The sequence below is a fragment of the Cherax quadricarinatus genome, chromosome 50 (assembly GCF_038502225.1).
Source record: "Cherax quadricarinatus isolate ZL_2023a chromosome 50, ASM3850222v1, whole genome shotgun sequence".
In the NCBI taxonomy this organism is placed as follows: Eukaryota; Metazoa; Arthropoda; class Malacostraca; order Decapoda; family Parastacidae; genus Cherax; species Cherax quadricarinatus.
The window spans coordinates 19,031,127-19,056,355 of record NC_091341.1 but is presented as its reverse complement, the minus strand read 5'-3'; the positions used below and the strand labels follow the sequence as shown (position 1 = coordinate 19,056,355).

The 25,229-nt window shown below is 44.6% G+C and overlaps 1 protein-coding gene across 2 annotated transcripts in view; it reads right to left on the bottom strand.

The window, feature by feature from the left end:
* Nucleotides 1-25,229, bottom strand: part of LOC128686349 (arylsulfatase H) — a 66,371-nt gene that overhangs the window by 36,646 nt on the left and 4,496 nt on the right. Inside the window, exons 1-4 of one of the 2 annotated variants that reach the window (XM_070095468.1) lie at nucleotides 21,426-21,549; nucleotides 20,475-20,925; nucleotides 7,115-7,218; nucleotides 2,024-2,149 (exon numbers count right to left, since the gene is read on the bottom strand). In XM_070095468.1, the coding sequence (XP_069951569.1) occupies nucleotides 2,024-2,149; nucleotides 7,115-7,218; nucleotides 20,475-20,925; nucleotides 21,426-21,534 (790 nt within the window). In that variant the 5' untranslated portion in view covers nucleotides 21,535-21,549. Of the gene's footprint in view, nucleotides 1-2,023; nucleotides 2,150-7,114; nucleotides 7,219-20,474; nucleotides 20,926-21,425; nucleotides 21,550-25,229 lie in introns of those variants that run through there. The other variant, XM_070095469.1, reaches the window with a different exon arrangement.

Here is a 25,229-nt window from a genome sequence, read left to right as displayed (position 1 = left end):
TTTTTACGAGGATAGTGAGGCTCAAGTTAGAGTATGTAGAAAAGAGGGAAATTTTTTCCCAGTAAAAGTAGGCCTTAGACAAGGATGTGTGATGTCACCGTGGTTGTTTAATATATTTATAGATGGGGTTGTAAGAGAAGTAAATGCGAGGGTCTTGGCAAGAGGCGTGGAGTTAAAAGATAAAGAATCACACACAGGGTGGGAGTTGTCACAGCTGCTCTTTGCTGATGACACTGTGCTCTTGGGAGATTCTGAAGAGAAGCTGCAGAGATTGGTGGATGAATTTGGTAGGGTGTGCAAAAGAAGAAAATTAAAGGTGAATACAGGAAAGAGTAAGGTTATGAGGATAACAAAAAGATTAGGTGATGAAAGATTGAATATCAGATTGGAGGGAGAGAGTATGGAGGAGGTGAACGTATTCAGATATTTGGGAGTGGACGTGTCAGCGGATGGGTCTATGAAAGATGAGGTGAATCATAGAATTGATGAGGGAAAAAGAGTGAGTGGTGCACTTAGGAGTCTGTGGAGACAGAGAACTTTGTCCTTGGAGGCAAAGAGGGGAATGTATGAGAGTATAGTTTTACCAACGCTCTTATATGGGTGTGAAGCATGGGTGATGAATGTTGCAGCGAGGAGAAGGCTGGAGGCAGTGGAGATGTCATGTCTGAGGGCAATGTGTGGTGTGAATATAATGCAGAGAATTCGTAGTTTGGAAGTTAGGAGGAGGTGCGGGATTACCAAAACTGTTGTCCAGAGGGCTGAGGAAGGGTTGTTGAGGTGGTTCGGACATGTAGAGAGAATGGAGCGAAACAGAATAACTTCAAGAGTGTATCAGTCTGTAGTGGAAGGAAGGCGGGGTAGGGGTCGGCCTAGGAAGGGTTGGAGGGAGGGGGTAAAGGAGGTTTTGTGTGCGAGGGGCTTGGACTTCCAGCAGGCATGCGTGAGCGTGTTTGATAGGAGTGAATGGAGACAAATGGTTTTTAATACTTGACGTGCTGTTGGAGTGTGAGCAAAGTAACATTTATGAAGGGATTCAGGGAAACCGGCAGGCCGGACTTGAGTCCTGGAGATGGGAAGTACAGTGCCTGCACTCTGAAGGAGGGGTGTTAATGTTGCAGTTTAAAAACTGTAGTGTAAAGCACCCTTCTGGCAAGACAGTGATGGAGTGAATGATGGTGAAAGTTTTTCTTTTTCGGGCCACCCTGCCTTGGTGGGAATCGGCCAGTGTGATAATAAAATAATATATAAATATATATATATATATATATATATATATATATATATATATATATATATATATATATATATATATATATATAGATATATATATATATATATATATATATATATATATATATATATATATATATATATATATATATATATATATATATATATATATATATATATATATAATTTGGTAGGCATTACTACTGATCTTGTAAATTTGGCGTCATTTAAATGGTTTAGAAAACCGATAAGTTGAATAATGAGACACTAGCAAAACATTTCCTCAATAAAGATTCCCCAGTGTTGCACAAGTGTTTCTTATTCAACTGGTGTTATTCTTGATGTGTGCTGCAAAATTACTTAGTCAGCATTTATCATTCAACAAATTATTAAACCATAATATTAAAACTTGTCTACATCATATGTCACAGATAAATGGTTTATGTTTACGGAGGATTTCAATTTTTTTTTTATATAATCAAAGACGGGGAAAATTACTGAATGCTCTAATACTCTACCATAGTTTTTAAATACAAGAATTCATTTATTTTCACACTTAGTTAAGAGCTTTAAATCACTTATTTTTATCTCACACTGAAAATATTACAACTTTATTACTTCAAACAGTAACTAATAACATTCCAATTAAATTTAATATAGTCATTCATAATTTATAGCCCAAATGATCCTGTACTCTATCTTACGTTTAGTTATGTTGCATATAATCTGGAACCCTGGTTAATATAAGTGTTAGAGAGGTGCTTGGGTACAGTGAAGCAGATATTATACAAACCTACTGCAGCAGTAGTGTAGTTGGCAGCACTTAAAGCTGTGGCAAGAGTTACTTCATCCAGAGGAAGTCCAACTTTGCTAGCAACATGGACTATCACAGTGGGTGTACCTTCCTCGGCCACAAGACCTGCATTGTAGCCGTATTAAATGCTGTCCTACAGGTTATTAGAGGTAAACAGTGCTACAGATATAACATACTTTTACTAGTCAATTAAACAGATAATATTTTACTTGACTACTAATTGACTCAAGAAATCGTAATGAGACTCTATGACCGCGGGTTCAATCCCGGCCGGGGGTATGGTTTGACTACTAATTCAAAAACAACGCCCACACAACTCTTGCGCATTCCACTAAATATCCCGTGTTTCAAAACGTCCCCCCACTTCTGGTGTCCCATCTTCTACACCCACCTCTGTGGTTGCCTCTCCCATAATCACTCCTGTATCTAATCCTTTTGCTGTCCTCGGCTCAGACGTCCCTACTTCAACGCCTCAGTCTAGTCTCGCTTCTTCGAGTTCTCTCTTACAAGCCTCAGTATCGACGAGACCTCGTGCGACACCTCTTCCCAGTCGTCCCTCTACTTCTCAAAAGTCAAAAAGGGGTCCGGTAGCACCTCCTACCCATCTTCCACCTCCTCATTTTGCCCTCCCTGTCTCTGTCCCTGGTTCTTCCCCTCTCACTGGCTCAGTTGCAAGTGCAGAGGTTCGCCCTCCTCCTCGTAGTGTGCCTTCCTCCCCTGTTCCCTCCCAAGTTTCTTCCTCTTCTGCCCCCTCCCAGGTTCCTGTCTCTTCTGTCCCCTGCCACGCTTCTCCAGTTCCCTCCACCCTTTCGCCCCCCCCTACCTTGGTACAGTACAATACAGTTCCAATCTTTGCTCGTCCTCCCCCTACCATTCCCAATATTGTCTCCCATGCGACATCTCTGAATTCCGAAACACTTGAAGCAATCTCTGAATATATTGCAGAGACCAAGCCATCAGTGGACACTGATCCACCTTCCGCTCTTTCTCTCTCCTCTGCTCCATCTGCGCGACTCCTTTCTTCACAGCGCACCGTTCCTTCGCTGCTTGAACATTTTCCACTGCCTCCGCATGTGGACTTTTCTAACCCTTCTAGTCCGTAGGAACCTTTACCTGCGGATTTCAAGTATCTTTATCATTGCCAATCATGGCCTTTTTACGGTGGAATATGCGCGGCCTCAGGGGTAATCGGGGTGAGCTTCAGATGTTACTCTCCCAGTTTGCCCCTGTTGGTGTTTGCTTACAGGAACCAAAGTTGCACTCTGCTGCTATTTCTCACATCTCAGGCTATAATTTATTGTATTCTTCAGATCCTTTTCCTGATGGGACCTTTAATGAAAGTGCCCTTCTTCTCCGCACTGATATTCCGTACCATCAGCTATTTGTTCATACTTCGCTGCATTGCACAGCAGCCCGTATCCACTTGCATAGGTGGTATACGCTCTGTTCTTTATATCTCTCTCCTTCTCGGGCATTATCTATTCCGGATTTTGCCTTCCTTGTTTCGTCATTGCCGCCACCGATTCTGTTGCTTGGTGATTTTGGTGCCCACCATTTCCTCTGGGGAGGGTCTCACTGTGATTCCCGTGGAGTTCAGTTAGAGGCTTTTCTTGCCACCCACCCCCTCCATGTTTTAAATACAGGTGCTCACACCCATTTTGATCCTCGGACTCATGCTCTCTCTTGCATCGATCTCTCAGTTTGCTCTTCCTCCGCCGCATTAGACTTTACTTGGTCTGTTCTCCCGGACTTACATGACAGTGATCATTTCCCAATCATTCTTACTTCCCCTTCATATTCGCCACCTCTTCGCGCCCCACGCTGGCAATTTAATCAGGCAAATTGGAACCTTTACTCACACCTGACTGTTTTTAAAGAGGTTCCTTCTTCGTCCTCCATCGATGAGCTTTTGCACCTCTTCTCGTCCTCCGTTTTCACCGCGGCTTCTCGTTCTATGCCCCAAACTTCGGGCAGGCATTCTCGGAAATGCGTGCCTTGGTGGTCTCCTGCTTGTGCTCGTGCAGTACGTTTGAAGCGCGCTGCATGGGGCAGGTACCGGTACAATGGAACCACGGAGCGACTCCTTGATTTTAAACAGAAGCGTGCGATCGCTCGCCGTGTCATCCGTGACGCTGAGCGCACTTGCTGGCGAGATTGTGTCTCCACCATCACCTCTGCTTCCTCTATGAGTGCAGTCTGGAGAAGAGTACGAAAACTGAGTGGTAGATGTTCTCCTGACCCGGCTCCTGTTCTGCGGGTTGCCGGTGTTGATATAGCAAACCCACTAGATGTTGCCAATGAAATTGGCAATCATCTGGTCCGTATTTCTCGGGGACTCCATCTGTGCCCCTCATTTCTTTCCTCAAGGTCTGCCAGAGAGTTGGCACCCTTGGACTTTTCTTCTCTCAGAGAAGAACAGTATAATGTGCCTTTTACACTTCAAGAACTGGAGGCAACACTCAGCTTGTCGATCATCGGCAGCTGGGCCTGACGACATTCATATTCGTATGCTACAACATTTACATCAGTCAGCCCTTGCAGTCCTATTGCGCCTTTACAATCTTATTTGGTCACAGGGAGTTCTTCCACAGCTGTGGAGGTCCGCCATTGTTCTCCCTTTCCGCAAACCGGGCACTGCGGGACATGGAACCTCCCACTATCGTCCCATTGCTCTTGCCAGTGCGGTTTGCAGAGTAATGGAACGTCTAGTAAATAGACGTTTGGTGTGGTATTTGGAGACACACAACAGTCTCTCCACTCGTCAATGTGGCTTTCGTGAGGGACGTTCTACCATAGACCCCTTACTGCGCTTGGATGCGTATGTTCGTGGTGCCTTTGCGAATAACCACTCAGTTGTTGCCATGTTTTTTGACCTTGAGAAGGCATATGACACAGCTTGGAGGTATGATATTTTAGCCCAAGCCCACTCCTTAGGCCTTCGAGGCAATCTACCATCCTTCCTTAAGAACTTTTTAACTGACAGGCATTTCCGTGTTCGGGTTAATGATGTGCTCTCCCCGGACTTTGTCCGAGCTGGGGGTGTCCCCCAGGGATGTGTTCTGGGCGCAACACTTTTTCTCCTTGCTATTGGTGATTTGGCCTCTAGTCTTCCATCAAATATTTGGTCATCACTCTGTGTTGATGACTTCGCTATTGCCTGTGCAGGCGCTGACTGTCACCTCCTTGCAGTTTCTCTCCAGCATGCAGTCGACCGTGTTTCCGATTGGGCCGCCACACGTGGGTTTAAATTTTCCAGCACTAGAACCCACCAAATCACTTTCACTAGACGCTCTGTCATCTCTGATCGTCCTTTGTACCTCTGTGGCTCGCGTGTCCCTGAACGTGATGCAGTCAAGTTTCTGGGCCTCCTCTTTGATCGTGGGTTGTCCTGGAAACCTCGCATTACCTCTCTGAGGGCAGCTTGTCGCAGCCGGCTGAACCTTCTTAGAACCCTTGCTCGTCTTTCGTGGGGAGCTGATCGTCGAACCCTCCTTCACCTGCATTCCACCCTTATTTTGTCGAAGCTTGATTGTGGTGACCGGATCTATTCAGCGGCATCTCCTGCTACTCTCTCTAGCCTTAGCCCCATTCATCACCAAGGATTGCGTTTGTGCCTTGGTGCTTTTCGCTCTTCCCCTGTCGAAGGCCTCTATGCAGAAGCGAGCGTTCCATCCTTATCCGATCGCCGTGATGCCCATTGCCTGCGCTGCTATGTGCGCTCTCGTGATCTCCGCAATCCTTCCATTTATGGGGTGGTCACTGATATTGGTGGGCATTCTTTATTTGTTCGCCGCCCCTGCTTGCTCCGTCCCTTCTCTCTTCGCCTTCATTCGCTCTTGTCTTCTCTTCAACTACCACCTTTCTATGTACATGTAGCATCTCGCTTTTCCCTGCCCCCCTGGGAAGTTCCAGCTGTTCGAGTCTGTTCTTTCTCCCTCCCTTGCTCGAGAGCCCAACTGTCTGCGGTCGCTTCCCGCTCTCTTTTTCTTGACCACTTTCACTCTCATTCTCATGCCATTGCTGTGTACACAGATGGCTCTAGGTCTTCTGACGGCGTGGGATTCGCAGCAGTGTTTCCGGACAGCGTCGTACAGGGGCATTTACTGTCTTCAGCTAGTATTTTTACTGCTGAATTATATGCCATCCTTGCAGCACTTATCCGTATTGCATCTATGCCTGTGTCATCATTTGTGGTTGTCTCGGACTCCCTTAGTGCTTTGCAGGCTATACAAAAATTTGATACACCTCACCCCTTAGTCCTCCGTATCCAACTTTGGCTACGCCGCATCTTTACTAAGCATAAAGATATTGTTTTTTGTTGGGTCCCTGGTCATGTTGACGTACAGGGCAATGAACAGGCAGACACTGCTGCGCGATCAGCAGTACATGACCTACCAGTTTCTTATAGAGGTATTCCATGTACGGACTATTTTGCTGTAATATCTTCCCACCTTCACACCCGTTGGCAACAACGTTGGTCTACTATGCTCGGCAACAAACTTCAGTCTATTAAACCGAGTATAGGTTACTGGCCGTCTTCTTATCACCAGTGTCGAGGTTGGGAGACTACTCTCTCCCGTCTTCGCATTGGCCATACTCGTCTTACTCATGGATATCTCATGGAGAGGCGTCTTGCTCCTCTCTGTGAGAATTGCCAAGCTCCATTATCAGTCAGCCACATTCTGTTGGACTGCCCACTTTATCAACGAGCACGCAGAATTTACCTCTGTCGTCGTCTTCGCCCCGCTGCTCTCTCTTTACCTTCCCTTCTCGCTGATGGACCCACCTTTCATCCGGACTCTCTCATTGACTTTTTGACAACGACTGACTTACTTCACAAATTCTGATACTTTCAGCCCTTTCTACTTGTATCTCTTGCTACCCTCTACCCCCGTACTATCCCCTGCCCCGCTGATTTCTGTAACCTGCTGATCATCCCCCCTCCCTTCTGCCATCCAATTCCCTTGCTTCCTTCCCTACCCTGCAGCGCTGTATAGCCCTTGTGGCTTAGCGCTTCTTTTTGATTATAATAATAATAATAATAAATCCACTAAATATCAAACAACTTACCATAACGTGCTGGATAGCGAGCAGTGAGCAGGGCAGCACGGCTAGGGGTACAATATGCAGCTGCTGACAGGTGGTGGCTCAGTCTTACACCCTCTCTTGCTAATCTGTGAGTGCATAGTAATCGTATTCATAGAGATGTTTTGTAATTGTCTCCCCTCAAGGAAGGTTCCTTGATGTTGGTGAGGGGCTCTTGATTTAGGGAATTGGATCTGTGCTCCAGTTCCCCGAATTAAGCCTGAATGCCTTCCACATCCCCCCCAGGCGCTGTATAATCTTCCGGGTTTAGTGCTTCCCCACCTTGATTAAAATAATAATAACAATGTATAATCCTCCGGGTTTAGCGCTTTCCCTTTGATTATAATAATAATTTGTAATTGTCTGGCTTCGTAATATCAGCTACCAAAATGATAAAATCTCATGGTGATCCTGATGCAGGGTTGACAAGTATATAAGGGATATTCAAGAATATTCAAAACCTTTCAGGAATATCTAGAAATACTCAAAATTGATCCCTCTTCAAGGGGGGCTCCTTGGCGTGGTGAAGAGGCTCTTGGTCTGAGGAATTAGCCCTGTCGGTCTTCTTCCTCAGACCGAACCTAATTACGCCCCATTCTCCCCTCCCCTATCCCATCCTCCCCTTTTTCCATTCCTCCTCCTCCTCCTCACCCCTCCCTTTTGCCCTTCCCCTTTTTGGCCTTTGAGATTTCTCCCACAGGCACGCTAGTTCCTAGGTAGGGGAAAGGACACCGGGGTCCATCCCATTCCGTTGAGGTTCTTGGCGGTGGCGTAGTTTGCCGTGGAATCTGGATTGCCTGGGGATGTCCCGATCCCTCTCCGGTATCCCGGAGTAGCTTTGGGTGTCTTTCGGGCGACAGGTGTATCTCTGGAAGCCACCTTTCGGATTCCAGGGGTGGTGGCCGAAGGAGGTATGCTTTGTGGCGGATATCTGGCCGCCCTCTCTTTTGTCCACCGAGGTAGCTCGGCAGATGTGAGGTTGCTATCCCGGATTGCTGGTTTACTGGCATGAAGGGTAGGGTATGGCACGGGTTCCATGCTGCATCTGCGCTACTAGCGGTGTTGAGGTCCTCTTGGGCGCGGAGGGAGATTTCCGGCCTTTTCATTCCTCCTGGGAACTATTCCTCCCCGCTCCCCCCTTTTTTTATTCTTTTTTATTTTTATTTTCTTTTCTTCTTTCTTTTTTTTTTCTTAAAAACAAAAAGCAAAGGAGTAACCTAACCATGGCAGCCCTAGTCCATGAACCCACTACCCCCGGGCCCCTTCTTGATACCGCACCCCATTCTGACCCTGCCTTGTGTTTAGATCACTCTTCGGACACTCCTGATGCCCCTGTACCTCTTGCTGGTGCTGTTTCCTCACCCGCTTCAGGTACCGGGGCTTCGACTGACTCCTTCGATTTGTCTGAACTCCGCTCTCCTTTGACTATGCTTCTGGCTTCTCCCTCTATGGTATGGCAATTTTCGAATCGCCCGCCCATTTCACGCCGGACCAACTCCGGTCCTACTCCTAAACGCCAACGTCAATCTCCTGATGATGCTCCTTCGTTACCTTCCCATTCTACTCGGAAAAGACCGACACGTCAAGCACTCCCTCTCCACGCTCAGTTTCGGACCACACAATGGACTAAATTCTTTACTTTAAGACCGACTTCTTCTTCTGCCTACCTTTCTGACCATAGTATTGGCAAAGCTCTCCTGCGTCATGTTGGTAGAGATATTTCATTTCATGCTCTCAAGAGCGGTATGCGCATCATCACTGTCCAGAATGCTACCCAAGCTCATGATCTTTCTCTCCTTTCGAATATGGATACTACTCCTATCACTATTGAAAAACATCTTTCTCTCAATTCTTGTAGTGGTACTGTCATTCTGCCCCATACCATAGTCCAACAGAATTTCCAGTCATGTGGCAATGACATTTTTGAACAGCTGGAACTCCAGGATCTCCCAATCCTCAAAGTAGACACTTATATCCTTCCTGCTCGGGGGCGGAGACGTTACCCTTGCAATGTGGCTCGTTTAACTTTTGACAGCCGAGAACTCCCGTCCTCTGTATATGTCGCGGGACATCGGTTACAAGTTCAAAAGGTGATACCTACACCGCAACAATGTAGAAATTGCTGGTGTTTTGGTCACCCAGCGAAATATTGCAGATCTATGGCCGAATGCCCAGTCTGTGGTGCCGACGACCATTCTAATACATCTTGCAGTCAACCTCCATCTTGCCTTAATTGTAATGAAGCTCACCCTTCGTACTCCCGCCGTTGCCAGGTCTCCTTAAATGAACGTGAAATCCGTTGCCTCAAAGAGGCAGAAGGTCTCCCTTATGCTATGGCAGTTACTCATCTCCGCCTCCAAGGGAGACTACCCTATGTTTCTTATTCTCGTGTTTCCAAACATCCCCCCACTTCTGGGGTCCCATCTTCTGCAGCCTCCTCTGTTGTTACCCCTCCCATAGCCACTACGGCATCTAATCCTTTTGCTGTCCTTGGCTCTGACATCCCGACTACAACTCAGTCTGTTCTCACATCTTCGCGTCCTTCCTCACAAGCCCCAGTATCGACAAGACCTCGTACGACACCTAATACCAATCGCCCCTCTACTTCTCAGAAGTCCAAAAAATCCATATTGCTCAAATCTTCTTTGCCCCTTCCTTCCCTTCTTCCACCTCCACACTTTACCTTTCCAGTCTCTGTACCTAGTTCTTCCCCTCTCTCTGGCTCTATTACAAGTGTGGAGATTCACCCTCCTCCTCGTACTATGCCTTCCACCCCCGTCCCCTCCCAAGTTTCTCCCTCTTCTGCCACCTCCCAGGTTTCTGCCTCTTCTGTCCCTCCCCACACTTCATCTCCAGTTTCTTACACTCTTCCCTCCCCCTCTACTTTGGTTCAGTCCATTACTGTCCCAATCTTTACTCACCCTCCTCCTTCTATCTCCAATATGGTCTCCCATACATCTTTGAATTCAGAAACACTTGAAGCCATTTCAGAATATACTGCAGAGACTAAACCTTCAATGGACACTGATTCACTTCCTGTTCCTTCTCTTCCCTCTCCTCCATCTTCACAACCCCAATCTTCGCAACGCTCCGTTCCTTTGCTACTTGAACGTCTTCCAATGCCACCACACGTTGACTTTTCTAACCCCTCTAGTCCGTAGGTGCCTTTACCTACAGATTCCTGGTATTTTCTTCATCGCCAATCATGGCCTATTTACAGTGGAATATCCGCGGCCTCAGGGGTAATCGGGGTGAGCTTCAGATGTTGCTTTCCAGGTTTTCCCCTGTTGGTGCTTGCTTACAAGAACCAAAATTACACTCTGCTGTCTTCCAACCTATCTCAGGCTATAATTTATTGTATTCTTCGAATCCTTTCTCAGATGGGACCTTTAATGAAAGTGCCCTTCTTCTACGCAATGATATTCCGTACTGTCAACTATTTGTCCATACCTCGCTGCATTACACTGCAGCCCGTATCCACTTGAATAAGTGGTTTACAATATGTTCTTTATATCTCTCTCCTTCTCGAGCATTTTCTATCCCAGACTTTGCCTTTCTTGTTTCATCCTTACCACCACCACTTCTGTTACTTGGTGATTTTAATGCCCACCATTTCCTCTGGGGGGGTCTCATTGTGACTCACGTGGCATCCAGTTGGAGGCTTTTCTCGCCTCTCACCCCCTCCATGTTTTAAATACGGGTACTCCCACCCATTTTGATCCTCGTACTCATACTCTCTCTTGCATCGATCTATCAGTCTGCTCTTCCTCCACTGCACTAGACTTCACCTGGTCTGTTCTACCGGACTTACATGACAGCAATCATTTTCCGATCATTCTTACTTCTCCTTCCTATTCACCACCTTTCCGTAGCCCTTGCTGGCAATTTGATCGGGCAAATTGGGATCTTTACTCACACCTCACTGCTTTTAGTGAGGTTCCTTCTTCATCCTCCATTGATGAGCTCCTACACATCTTCTCGACGTCAGTTTATACCGCAGCTTCTCATTCTATACCCCAAACCTCAGGCAGGCATTCTCAGAAGTGCGTGCCTTGGTGGTCTCCTGCTTGTGCTCGTGCAGTACGTTTGAAACGTGCTGCTTGGGGCAGGTACCGGTACAATAGAACCGCTGAGAGACTTCTTGATTTTAAGCAGAAGTGTGCGATCGCTCGCCGTGTCATCCGTGAAGCTAAACGCACTTGTTGGCGAGACTATGTTTCCACCATCACCTCTGCTTCTTCTATGAGTGCAGTCTGGAAAAAAGTGAGGAAATTGAGTGGTAAATACTCTCCTGACCCGGCTCCTGTTCTACAGGTCGCTGGTGTTGATGTGGCAAACCCTCTCGACGTTGCCATTGAACTTGGCACACATCTGGTCCGTATTTCCTGAGGGCTCCATCTATGCCCCTCGTTTCTTTCCTCAAAGTCTGCCAGAGAGTTAGTACCCTTGGACTTTTCTTCTCTCAGAGAAGAACAGTATAATGTGCCTTTTACACTTCAAGAACTGGAGGCAACGCTCTCAGCTTGCCGATCATCGGCAGCTGGGCCTGACGACATTCATATTCGTATGTTACAACATTTACATCGGTCAGCCCTTGTAGTCCTCTTACACCTCTTCAATCTTATTTGGGCACAAGGAGTTCTTCCCCAGCTGTGGAAATCTGCCATTGTTCTCCCTTTCCGCAAACCGGGTACTACAGGACATGATGCCTCCCACTATCGTCCCATTGCTCTTACTAGTGCAGTTTGCAAAGTGATGGAACATCTCATAAATCGATGTTTAATGTGGTATTTAGAGACACACAACAGTTTCTCCGCTAGTCAATATGGCTTTCGTAAGGGTCGTTCTACCATAGACCCCTTACTACGCTTGGATACGTATGTTCGTAATGCCTTTGCGATTAATCACTCAGTTATTGCCATATTTTTTGACTTTGAGAAGGCATATGACACAACTTGGAGGTATAATATTTTGGCCCAGGCCCATTCCTTAGGCCTCCGAGGCAATCTACCATCCTTCCTTAAGAACTTTTTAACTGACAGACATTTCCGTGTTCGAGTCAATAATGTTCTTTCCCCGGACTTCGTCCAAGCTGAAGGTGTCCCTCAGGGATGTGTTCTAAGCACAACACTTTTTCTCCTTGCTATAAATGATTTGGCCTCTGTTCTTCCACCCAATATTTGGTCATCACTCTATGTTGATGACTTCGCTATTGCTTGTGCAGGCGCTGACTGTCATCTTATTGCAGTTTCTCTCCAGCATGCGGTCGACCGTGTTTCCACTTGGGCCACCACGCATGGGTTTAAATTTTCAAGTACCAAAACTCACCAAATTACTTTCACTAGACGCTCTGTTATCTCCGATCATCCTTTGTATCTCTATGGCTCCCGTATCCCCGAACGTGATACAGTCAGGTTTCTAGGCCTTCTCTTTGACCGTAGGTTATCCTGGAAACCTCACATTACCTCTCTGAAGGCAACTTGTCACAGCCGGCTAAACCTTCTTAAAACCCTTGCTCATCTTTCCTGGGGAGCTGATCGTCGAACTCTGCTTCGCCTACATTCAGCTCTCGTTTTATCGAAACTCGATTATGGTGACCAGATTTATTCCGCGGCCTCTCCTGCTACTCTCTCTAGCCTTAACTCTATCCATCACCAAGGATTACGTTTGTGCCTTGGTGCTTTTCGCTCTTCCCCTGTTGAGAGCCTCTATACAGAAGCGAATGTTCCATCCTTGTCTGATCGCCGTGATGCCCATTGCCTTCGCTGCTATGTACACTCTCACGATCTACACAATCCTTCCATTTATAGAATGGTCACCGATATTAGTAGACATTCTTTATTCGTTCGCCGCCCCTGTTTGCTCCGTCCCTTTTCTCTTCGCCTACATTCACTCTTGTCTTCACTTCAGTTACCACCTTTATATGTTCATGTAGCATCTCACTTTTCCCTACCCCCCTGGGAAGTTCCAGCTGTTCGGGTCTGTTCTTTCTCACTCCCTTGCTCGAAAGCTCAACTGCCTACGGTGGCTTCCCGCTCTCTTTTTCTTGATCACTTCCACTCCCATTCTCATGCCACTGCTGTGTACACAGATGGCTCTAAGTCTTCAGACGGCGTCGGATTAGCAGCAGTGTTTCCTGACAGCGTCGTGTGGGGGCATTTACTATCTTCAGCTAGCATTTTTACTGCTGAACTGTATGCCATTCTTGCAGCACTTATTTGTATTGCATCTATGCCTGTGTCATCATTTGTAGTAGTCTCAGACTCCCTTAGTGCTCTACAGGCTATACGAAAATTTGATACATCTCATCCCCTAGTTCTCCGTATCCAACTTTGGCTACGCCGTATCTCTACCAAACATAAAGATATTGTTTTTTGTTGGGTCCCTGGTCATGTCGACGTACAGGGCAATGAACAGGCAGACACTGCTGCGCGGTCAGCAGTACACGACCTACGAATTTCCTATCGAAGTGTTCCATTTCTGGACTATTTTGCTGCAATAGCTACCCACCTTCGCACCCATTGGCAACAACGTTGGTCAACTCTGCTCGGTAACAAACTTCATTCTATTAAACCGAGCATAGGTTACTGGCCGTCTTCTTGTCATCAGTGCCGAGGTTGGGAGACCACTCTCTCCCGCCTTCACATTGGCCACACTCGTCTTACTCATGGGTATCTCATGGAGAGGCACCCTGTTCCTCTCTGTGAGCAGTGTCAAGTTCCAGTATCGATTAGCCACATTCTGTTAGACTGCCCTCTCTATCAACGAACACGCAGAATTTACCTCCAACGTTGTCTTCGTTCTACTACTCTCTCTTTACCTTCCCTTCTTGCTGATGGACCCTCCTTTAATCCTGACTCTCTCATTGACTTCTTGACAATGACTGATTTACTCCACAAATTCTGATGATACTTTTCGCTCTCCCCTCAGCCCTTTCTAGTTCAGTCTCTTGCTGCCCTTTACCCTTTCACCATCCACTACCCCACTGTTATCTGTAACCTATTACTCATCCATCTCCCTTTTGCCACCTGATGCCCTCGCTTCCTTCCTGCCCTGCAGCGCTGTATAGTCCTTGTGGCTTAGCGCTTCTTTTTGATTAAAATAATAATAATCAAAATTGATCAGAAATACTCACCCTGCCGCGGTGGTAGACTGCTGATGTCGAGAAAGTCATGATCTTGGGCAGGGCCGCGGGGGCGTTGACCCCCAAAACACCCTCCAGGTATATATATATATATATATATATATATATATATATATATATATATATATATATATATATATATATATATATATATATATATATATATAAGAGTTCTTACGAGGATAGTGAGGCTCAAGTTAGAGTATGTAGGAAAGAGGGAGATTATTTCCCAGTAAAAGTAGGCCTTAGACAAGGATGTGTGATGCCACCGTGGTTGTTTCATATATTTATAGATGGGGTTGTAAGAGAAGTAAATGCGAGGGTCTTGGCAAGAGGCGTGGAGTTAAAAGATAAAGAATCACACATAAAGTGGGAGTTGTCACAGTTGCTCTTTGCTGATGACACTGTGCCCTTGGGAGATTCTGAAGAGAAGTTGCAGAGGTTGGTGGATGAAGTTGGTAGGGTATGCAAAAGAAGAAAACTAAAAGCGAATACAGGAAAGAGTAAGGTTATGAGGATAACAAAAAGATTAGGTGATGAAAGATTGGATATCAGATTGGAGGGAGAGAGTATGGAGGAGGTGAATGTATTCAGATATTTGGGAGTGGACGTGTCAGCGGATGGTCTATGAAAGATGAGGTGAATCATACAATTGATGAGGGGAAAAGGGTGAGCGGTGCACTTAGGAGTCTGTGGAGACAAAGAACTTTGTCCTTGGAGGCAAAGAGGGGAATGTATGAGAGTATAGTTTTACCAACGCTCTTATATGGGTGTGAAGCACGGGTGATGAATGTTGCAGCGAGAAGGCTGGAGGCAGTGGAGATGTTATGCCTGTGGGCAATGTGAGGTGTGAATATAATGCAGAGAATTCGTAGTTTGGAAGTTAGGAGGAGGTGTGGGATTACCAAAACTGTTGAAGATTGAGACACTTATGCAGCATATAAGAACATAAGAATGTAGGAACACTGCAGAAGGCCCACTGGCCCATACGAGGCAGGTCCTTATCAAAACGACATCTACCTAAAGCTACTCAAGAAATAACTCCCGTACCCCTTAACACCAATCAAACCCAGCCCCTCCCACTCATATATTTGTCCAGTCTCTTCTTAAAGCTACCCAAGGTCCTAGCCTCTATCACCCCACTGGGAAGACTGTTCCACGCATCTACAACTCTGTTAGAAAACCAGTACTTACCTATGTCCTTTCTAAATCTGAATTTATCCAACTTAAATCCATTATTCCTGGTTCTTACCTGGTTCGACACCCTCAGTACTTTATTAATGTCTCCCTTGTTTATGCCCGTCATCCACTTATACACTTCAATGATATCTTCCCTCATTCTACGCCTCTCCAGAGAGTGGAGATTTAAGGCTTTAAGTCTATCTTCATACGGGAGGTTCCTTACACAGTAAATCATTTTAGTCATTCTTCTCTGTATGTTCTCTAATGAGTCTATGTCCATCCTGTAGTAAGGGGACCAAAACTGAGCAGCATAATCTAAATGAGGCCTCACTAGTGATGTATAGAGCTGTAAAATAACTTTTGGACTTCTGTTACTTATACTTCTTGAGATAAATCCAAGTAATCTGTTGGCCTTGTTGCGCACACTAAGGCACTGCTGTCTTGGCTTTAGATTTCTGCTTACCATGACTCCCAAGTCTTTTTCACATTCTGTATGTCCAAGCCCCTCATGGAAGGTTCCTTGATGTTGGTGAGGGGCTCTTGATTTAGGGAATTGGAACTGTGCTCCAGTTCCCCGAATTAAGCCTGAATGCCTTCCACATCCCCCCCCCGGGCGCTGTATAATCCTACGGGTTTAGCGCTTCCCCTTTGATTATAATAATAATAATAATGTATGTCCAAGCTCTACTTCACCTAGATTATAGCTTCGAGGGTTATTTTCATTACCAAGGGCAAGTACCTTACACTTATCCACATTAAACTTCATCTGCCATTTTTCAGACCAAGACATTAATTTGTTCAAATCGTCCTGGAGTTCATTGATATCCTCCTCAGAGTGAATTATACGGCCTATCTTTGTATCATCAGCAAACTTACTCATGTCACTAGTAATCCCTTCATCAAGGTCATTAATGTAAATTATGAACAGGAGAGGGCCTAAAACTGATCCTTGTGGAACGCCACTAGTGACTAATCCCCATTCAGATTTCACTCCATTAATGGTAAGTCTCTGCTTTCTATTGGTAAGCCATGCCTCAATCCATGCTAGAACTTTACCTCCTATACCATGAGCTGCCACTTTTCTTAAGAGTCTCTTGTGAGGTACTCTGTCGAAGGCTTTACTAAAATCCAAATAAACAATATCATATTCCTTATCACTGTCAACTGCCTCAAATGTTCTATTGAAGAACGTCAGTAAGTTTGTCAGGCAGGAACGACCTCTCGTGAATCCATGCTGAGATTCATTTATCAAGTTATGCTCTTCAAGGTGACTTCTGATAATGTCAGCTATAATTGATTCTAATAACTTGCCCACTATAGATGTCAGGCTTATTGGACGGTAATTTGAAGGAGTGGACTTATCCCCTGATTTGAATATAGGAACCACATTAGCCATCTTCCACAACTCTGGCACAACACTGGTAAGGATGGACGCATTGAATACACTCGTTAATGGCTGACTAAGTTCCATCTTGCATTCCTTAAGTACCCTTGAAAACAACTCATCGGGTCCCGGGGACTTATTTTGTTTCAGTTTGTCTATCTGTTTAATAACCATGTCCCTCGTGACAGTAATATTAGTTAACTTAAATTCATCAGGAACTAAATAATTGTTAATTACTGGAATCTCATTTACATCTTCCTGTGTAAAAACTGACAAAAAATAGTCATTAAATAAGGAACACATTTCCAGTTCATTATCCGTCAGCTGTCCATTCCCAGATTTCAGAGGTCCTACTTTTTCCTTCACCTTCGTCCTATACACTTGAAAGAACCCCTTTGGATTAGTCTTTGATTCATTAGCAACTCTAATTTCATAGTCACGTTTAGCCTTTCTAATCGCCTTTTTTACTTCTCTTTTAAGCTGAACATATTGGTCAGTAAGGTTAACCTCTCCTCTTCTGATGCGCCTATAAATTCCCTTTTTCTCCCCAAATAGATGCTTTAGCCTCCTGTTAACCCATTTGGGATCGTTATTATTAGACCTAATTTCTCTCTGGGGAATGTATATACTCTGGGCACTGTGTACATTATTAAGAAAACAATCATAAAAGCAGATCCCTTCATATTCATAAGTATGATTATCGTCAATAAAATCATTATTCAGGAAACGCTTCACCACACAGTGGCTTCATCAGTCCAATACAAAGAGGAAGGCGTAAGGAGAGGAGGAGAATGAGGTAATCAGTCCCTCAGCCTGGAGTCGATGTGTTCAGTCCATCAATCTTGTAGAATGTACAGCATAGGGCCGTAGACGTGGCTTATATACTGTAGTGAGGTGAGGTGAAGCAGGCGGAGGCGGGGTCATAGTGGTACCATCCACTAGTCGAAGTAGGTCTTCGTCCAAAGGTTGAACAAGTGTTGAAGAATTCTTTGTAATAAGATCCCATGATGCTGCAGTGTCTGACAGTTGTGATGAATGGTTTGAAAAACCGACAAGTTGAAGATTGAGACACTTATGCAGCATATGGGAATCTTTATTCAGGAAACGTTTCGCCACACAGTGGCTTCATCAGTCCAATACAAAGAGGAAGGCGTAAGGAGAGGAGGAGTATGAGGTAATCAGTCCCTCAGCCTGGAGTCGATGTGTTCAGTCCATCAATCTTGTAGAATGTACAGCATAGGGCCGTAGACGTGGCTTATATACTGTAGTGAGGTGAGGTGAAGCAGGCGGAGGCGGGGTCATAGTGGTACCATCCACTAGTCGAAGTAGGTCTTCGTCCAAAGGTTGAACAAGTGTTGAAGAATTCTTTGTAATAAGATCCCATGATGCTGCAGTGTCTGACAGTTGTGATGAATGGTTTGAAAAACCGACAAGTTGAAGATTGAGACACTTATGCAGCACAAAGACCTACTTCGACTAGTGGATGGTACCACTGTGACCCCGCCTCCGCCTGCTTCACCTCACCTCACTACAGTATATAAGCCACGTCTACGGCCCTATGCTGTACATTCTACAAGATTGATGGACTGAACACATCGACTCCAGGCTGAGGGACTGATTACCTCATACTCCTCCTCTCCTTACGCCTTCCTCTTTGTATTGGACTGATGAAGCCACTGTGTGGCGAAACGTTTCCTGAATAAAGATTCCCATATGCTGCATAAGTGTCTCAATCTTCAACTTGTCGGTTTTTCAAACCATTCATCACAACTGTCAGACACTGCAGCATCATGGGATCTTATTACAAAGAATTTTTCAACACTTGTTCAACCATTGGACGAAGACCTACTTCGACTAGTGGATGGTACCACTATGACCCCACCTCCGCCTGCTTCACCTCACCTCACTACAGTATATAAGCCACGTCTACGGTCCTATGCTGTACATTCTACAAGATTGATGGACTGAACACATCGACTCCAGGCTGAGGGACTGATTACCTCATACTCCTCCTCTCCTTACGCCTTCTTCTTTGTATTGGATTGATGAAGCCACTGTGTGGCGAAACGTTTCCTGAATAAAGATTCCCATATGCTGCATAAGTGTCTCAATCTTCAACTTGTCGGTTTTTCAAACCATTCATCACAACTTTCAGACACTGCAGCATCATGGGATCTTATTACAAAGAATTCTTCAACACTTGTTCAACCTTTGGACGAAGACCTACTTCGACTAGTGGATGGTACCACTATGACCCCGCCTCTGCCTGCTTCACCTCACCTCACTACAGTATATAAGCCACGTCTATGGCCCTATGCTGTACATTCTACAAGATTGATGGACTGAACACATCGACTCCAGGCTGAGGGACTGATTACCTCATACTCCTCCTCTCCTTACGCCTTCCTCTTTGTATTGGACTGATGAAGCCACTGTGTGGTGAAACGTTTCCTGAATAAAGATTCCCATATGCTGCATAAGTGTCTCAATCTTCAACTTGTCGGTTTTTCAAACCATTCATCACACCAAAACTGTTGTCCAGAGGGCTGAGGAAGGGTTGTTGAGGTGGTTCGGACATGTAGAGAGAATGGAGCGAAACAGAATGACTTCAAGAGTGTATCAGTCTGTAGTGGAAGGAAGGCGGGGTAGGAGTCGGCCTAGGAAAGGTTGGAGGGAGGGGGTAAAGGAGATTTTGTGTGCGAGGGGCTTGGTCTTCCAGCGGGCATGCATGAGCGTGTTTGATAGGAGTGGAGACAAATGGTTTTTAATACTTGACGTGCTGTTGGAGTGTGAGCAAAGTAACATTTATGAAGGGTTTCAGGGAAACCGGCAGGCCGGACTTGAGTCCTGGAGATGGGAAGTACAGTGCCTGCACTCTGAAGGAGGGGTGTTAATGTTGCAGTTTAAAAACTGTAGTGTAAAGCACCCTTCTGGCAAGACAGTGATGGAGTGAATGATGGTGAAAGTTTTTCTTTTTCGGGCCACCCTGCCTTGGTGGGAATCGGCCAGTGTGATAATATATAATATATATATATATATATATATATATATATATATATATATATATATATATATATATATATATATATATATATATATATATATATATATATATATATATATATATATATATATATATATATATATATATATATATATATATATATATATATATATAATAAAATTAATTTACAATGCACGAGGGTTCTGAGAAAAGAATACCATGAAATATACTTTTGACTGCCACTCCTTGATCTGTAGGCAGCCTTAAGTAATACCGCAATATAGGCAATCTATTTCCCAAAAGTTACGGTGGCAGCCACCATATCACTGCAAATATCGGGGGATCCAAGACGGCTCTAGACAATGATCCCCTTTTCATTCTTCAAAATTCCGAACAAAAATGTGAAACGAGAAATACCTCTGCTATTTAGTCTAAATAGAGCGGAGATAAAAGTGGGGTTCTGAACTCATAGGTAAATGCTCCCTCTAAGGAAAGAGGCAGGTGCTGCACCCCTGAGTGAGAGCTACTCAAATCCCACTACTACTACATTAAGATGGCCTGGCTTTAGGAACGGAGGAGGGAGAGGAATGTACTTGATGAAACGTAAGATATTTTGGGGAAGGGAATATACCTGTCAATGTTGGGGGTGTTGATGGTAGTGTTGCCATAGCAGCCTAAATCTCCGATGCCCAGATCATCAGCAACTAAAACCACCACATTGGGCCGACGATGTTTCTGCATTTGATGCTGTTGCTGATGTTGCTTATGCTGATGCTGTTCTTCATTTTTCTGTACTGGCTGTTCACCTCCCGCCTCACTTGCTTTATCTTCTCCCTCTAGCTGTTCATCTTCCTCCCCTGGTTTTTCATCTTTTTCATGCTGTTCGTCTGACTTTCGTTGTTGTTTGCTGTCTTTCTCTTGCTGCAGTTCCTTCACTTCCTTGTGAGTCACTTCATCTTTTCCCTGTTGCTGGTGTTGTTGATGTTTTAGTTGTTGCTGGTGGTGGTGTTCATCACCCACTACCATTGTCCCGGCTACAAACACCACCAGTAATACGCACATCCTCACCGCCACCATTTTCCCTGAAAAAATAAATATTAGTTTTTATTTCGCGCATAACACTGAAAGTATGTGTAATATGTTACGTAAATGAACACAGATGACACTAATGTGACATTTTATTGTGGCAACGTTTCGTTCTCCAGGAGCCTCATTCCTGGGTCCCAACACTCTCCCATTCATTCTTACCACTGCTCCAGTGACACTCTCCCATTCATTGATGTAACTGAGAGCAGCTGGCATTTCCTCTCTTTTTGATAAGTAAATATCAAAGTACTTATCACATGCATATGCCCGTGATTCTGGGATGAGTTGAAGAGCATTGAAGTCGACATTCCTTAAATTCCTTAACAATGGCCCAAGTACATTTCCCTGTGGAACATTTGCACCAATCATGTCTTGTTGACTCTCTCCCACTGAGAATTACTCTTAGAAATCTACCTTGAAGGTAATCAGCGACTCCTTGAGTTTGCAATTTTGGTAAGAGTTTCGGGTGTCACACATCGGGTGTCACAAATCTTACCTGTGGAGCAGTGCCGCGTGCCTCCTTGTGCTCCGGGTTTTCTCGTGTTTTCACGGTCGCTCTTATGTGCTAGAACTTTAATTTGTGCCATCAGTCCTATACGATACATCCCTCTAGCGCCTGGAACCAATCTTGGGCGGAAAACATTATATACTGAGTCAAAAAAGTAGAATTAGTGTGCACTACCTAGCAGAGTTTACTGCCAGAGGGGAATCATAGGCCTGTGTTCCGTGTGCAAAATAATAATAATAGAACTTTTCTTTGTCAGAGGAAAGAAAGTCTCCCTGATAACATTGTGTATACATGCTCCCTCTCCATCCTATGGAGAGGGAGCATGGACACGGGGGTCGTCCCACAGTTACTATAAACAACAGACATATCCCCACTCCACAAAGGGGGCAGTAAAACAACAGCAAAGAACTACAGACCGATAGCACTAACATCCCATATCATAAAAATCTTTGAAAGGGTCCTAAGAAGCAAGATCACCACCCATCTAGAAACCCATCAGTTACACAACCCAGGGCAACATGGGTTTAGAACAGGTCGCTCCTGTCTGTCTCAACTATTGGATCACTACGACAAGGTCCTATATGCACTAGAAGATAAAAAGAATGCTGACGTAATATATACAGACTTTGCAAAAGCCTTCGACAAGTGTGACCATGGCGTAATAGCGCACAAAATGCGTGCTAAAGGGATAACAGGAAAAGTCGGTCGATGGATCTATAATTTCCTCACTAACAGAACACAGAGAGTAGACGTCAACAGAGTAAAGTCCGAGGCAGCTACAGTGAAAAGCTCTGTTCCACAAGGCACAGTACTCGCTCCCATCTTGTTCCTCATCCTCATATCCGACATAGACAAGGATGTCAGCCACAGCACCGTGTCTTCCTTTGCAGATGACACCGAATCTGCATGACAGTGTCTTCCATTGCAGACACTGCAAGGCTCCAGGCGGACATCAACCGAATCTTTCAGTGGGCTGCAGAAAACAATATGAAGTTCAACGATGAGAAATTTCAATTACTCAGATATGGTAAACACGAGGAAATTAAATCTTCATCAGAGTACAAAACAAATTCTGGCCACAAAATAGAGCGAAACACCAACGTCAAAGTCCTGGGAGTGATCATGTCAGAGGATCTCACCTTCAAGGACCATAACATTGTATCAATCGCATCTGCTAGAAAAATGACAGGATGGATAATGAGAACCTTCAAAACTAGGGAGGCCAAGCCTATGATGACACTCTTCAGGTCACTTGTTCTATCTAGGCTGGAATATTGCTGCACACTAACAGCATCTTTCAAGGCAGGTGAAATTGCTGACCTAGAAAATGTACAGAGAACCTTCACGGCGCGCATAACCTCAATTACTGGGAGCGCTTGAGGTTCCTGAACCTGTATTCCCTGGAACGCAGGCGGGAGAGATACATGATTATATACACCTGGAAAATCCTAGAGGGACTAGTACCGAACTTGCACACGAAAATCACTCACTACGAAAGCAAAAGACTTGGCAGACGATGCAACATCCCCCCAATGAAAAGCAGGGGTATCACTAGCACGTTAAGAGACCATACAATAAGTGTCAGGGGCCCGAGACTGTTCAACTGCCTCCCAGCATACATAAGGGGGATTACCAACAGACCCCTGGCAGTCTTCAAGCTGGCACTGGACAAGCACCTAAAGTCGGTACCTGACCAGCCGGGCTGTGGCTCGTACGTTGGTTTGCGTGCAGCCAGCAGCAACAGCCTGGTTGATCAGGCTCTGATCCACCAGGAGGCCTGGTCACAGACCGGGCCACGGGGGCGTTAACCCCTGGAACTCTCTCCAGGTAAACTCCAGGTAAACTATCGAAAGCCCCAGCTACGTCCATTGCTACTACACAACTGATCTTGGATTCATCTCACTTTCTCTGGCTTTTTAACTGGCCTGTTGCATCAACTGATTTAGTTTTCTTATTGCACTAACCCCCACCTCCACTGAACTCTTCCCTCTCACTCTCCTAACCTTCGCACATTTCTTCTCTCACACATCCCTTCCCACAGCGTTGTATGACTCAGACGGGTTTAGTGCTTATTATCAGTATTATAATTATTACAATTTCAGGCACTCTATGACCCCTATACATTTAACTGTTCTCTGTGAATACAACAACAATAATAATAATAATAATAATAATAATAATAATAATAATAATAATAATAATAATAATATCTAATGGTTTGGATTGGTGATTGTTCTAACATATTATTATAGCTTATTCCTAATATCCTAGGTTGAGTTTTCGTCCTCCCCCGTGTAAAAATCATCCTGGAAATACTAATTGATCCCTCAAGTGCTGGTGATCTTGCAGCTGGAGGATAGTTACCCACAGTTCATAACATACCTCGGCACTGATATGTTGTAATGTGTGGAGCTGTGTGTTCTTCTATAACAACTCATGTTATAGTGATGTGCTCTCATCCTGTAATATATCATAATCGACAGTACATTTCAATTTATATATATATATATATATATATATATATATATATATATATATATATATATATATATATATATATATATATATATATATATATATATATGTCGTGCCGAATATGTAAAACTGGTCAGTTAGCAAGAATTCATTTAAAATTAAGTCCTTTCTAAAATTTTCTCTGATACGTTTGAAGATATATTTTTTTCATTAATGTTAATGTAAAAATTTTTGAATTTTGTTTCAAAAGAATCTTAGAAAACTTACCTAACCTTATTATAAGAACAATTTATTTTAGCCTAACCCAACTAAATATATTTTAGATTTGTTTACAATAATTTAATACTAAACAAACATAGCCACCTAGTCAGTGGTCAGTCGCCACGTGAGGTCACAGACCCTGAGCTGCTTTGGGGATTAGCGTGGACGGTTACAAAGCATGGCTTGCTTCTGCAGTGTTTTAAAATTTGAGGTTGGAGAGTTGAAGGAGGAGGTCTTGCTTCTCCAGGAGGAGATTACGAGGCTGAAGGTCCACCTCAATGGGTCTGGGAGAGAGTGTGAGGTGGCTGGAGTTGTGGGGAATGAGGCTTCTAGCAGTGAGGTGCAGTCTGTCTCTCGCTGTGAGGAGGCTGTAGGTGGGGAGGTAGCAACGTCTACCAGCAGTGAGGTGCAGTCCAGCACCTGCTACAAGTGGCGAGTGGTTCCCAGTAATGGGAGGAGAATCAGAATAAGGAAAGTTAAGAGTGAAGATCTGAAGGTAGGAAATAGCTTCTCTGTTCTTCAGGATGAATGTACTTCAGTGGCCAGTGAAGGTAAGGGTACTACTGCCCCTGCTAATGGAGGTAAGCGCATTCTTGTGGTTGGTGACTCTCAGGTAAGATATATTGACCGTGCTTTTTGTAATAGGAATAAGAAGATGAGAGATAGAGTGTGCTTCCCTGGAGCTGGTGTTGGGGACTGTTGCAACCCCTGAATGGGTTACAATGATTATTATGTATATATGTAATGTATATTATCTTTTCATTTAATTTTATATTGCTTATATTTGCGATAATAGCTAAATCGTAAATGTATGACTTTATATTATTATTTGACTTTTATATTGTTATTTAGCTTATGTTGTTAGGATGTATATAAAATGTGCTCAGTTAGTCTTGATTGTCAAACTACTGTAATTATCGCTTGTCGCTCGTTATACTGCGGGCTTCTGAGCTGCAGTTGTCCACGTAGCTATCACGTGATCGAGGGGGGGGGTGTCCTCACCTCGTGTGAAGTATTCAGTCTGCTGGAGACTCGCTTGCTGGTTGGACAGCTTGT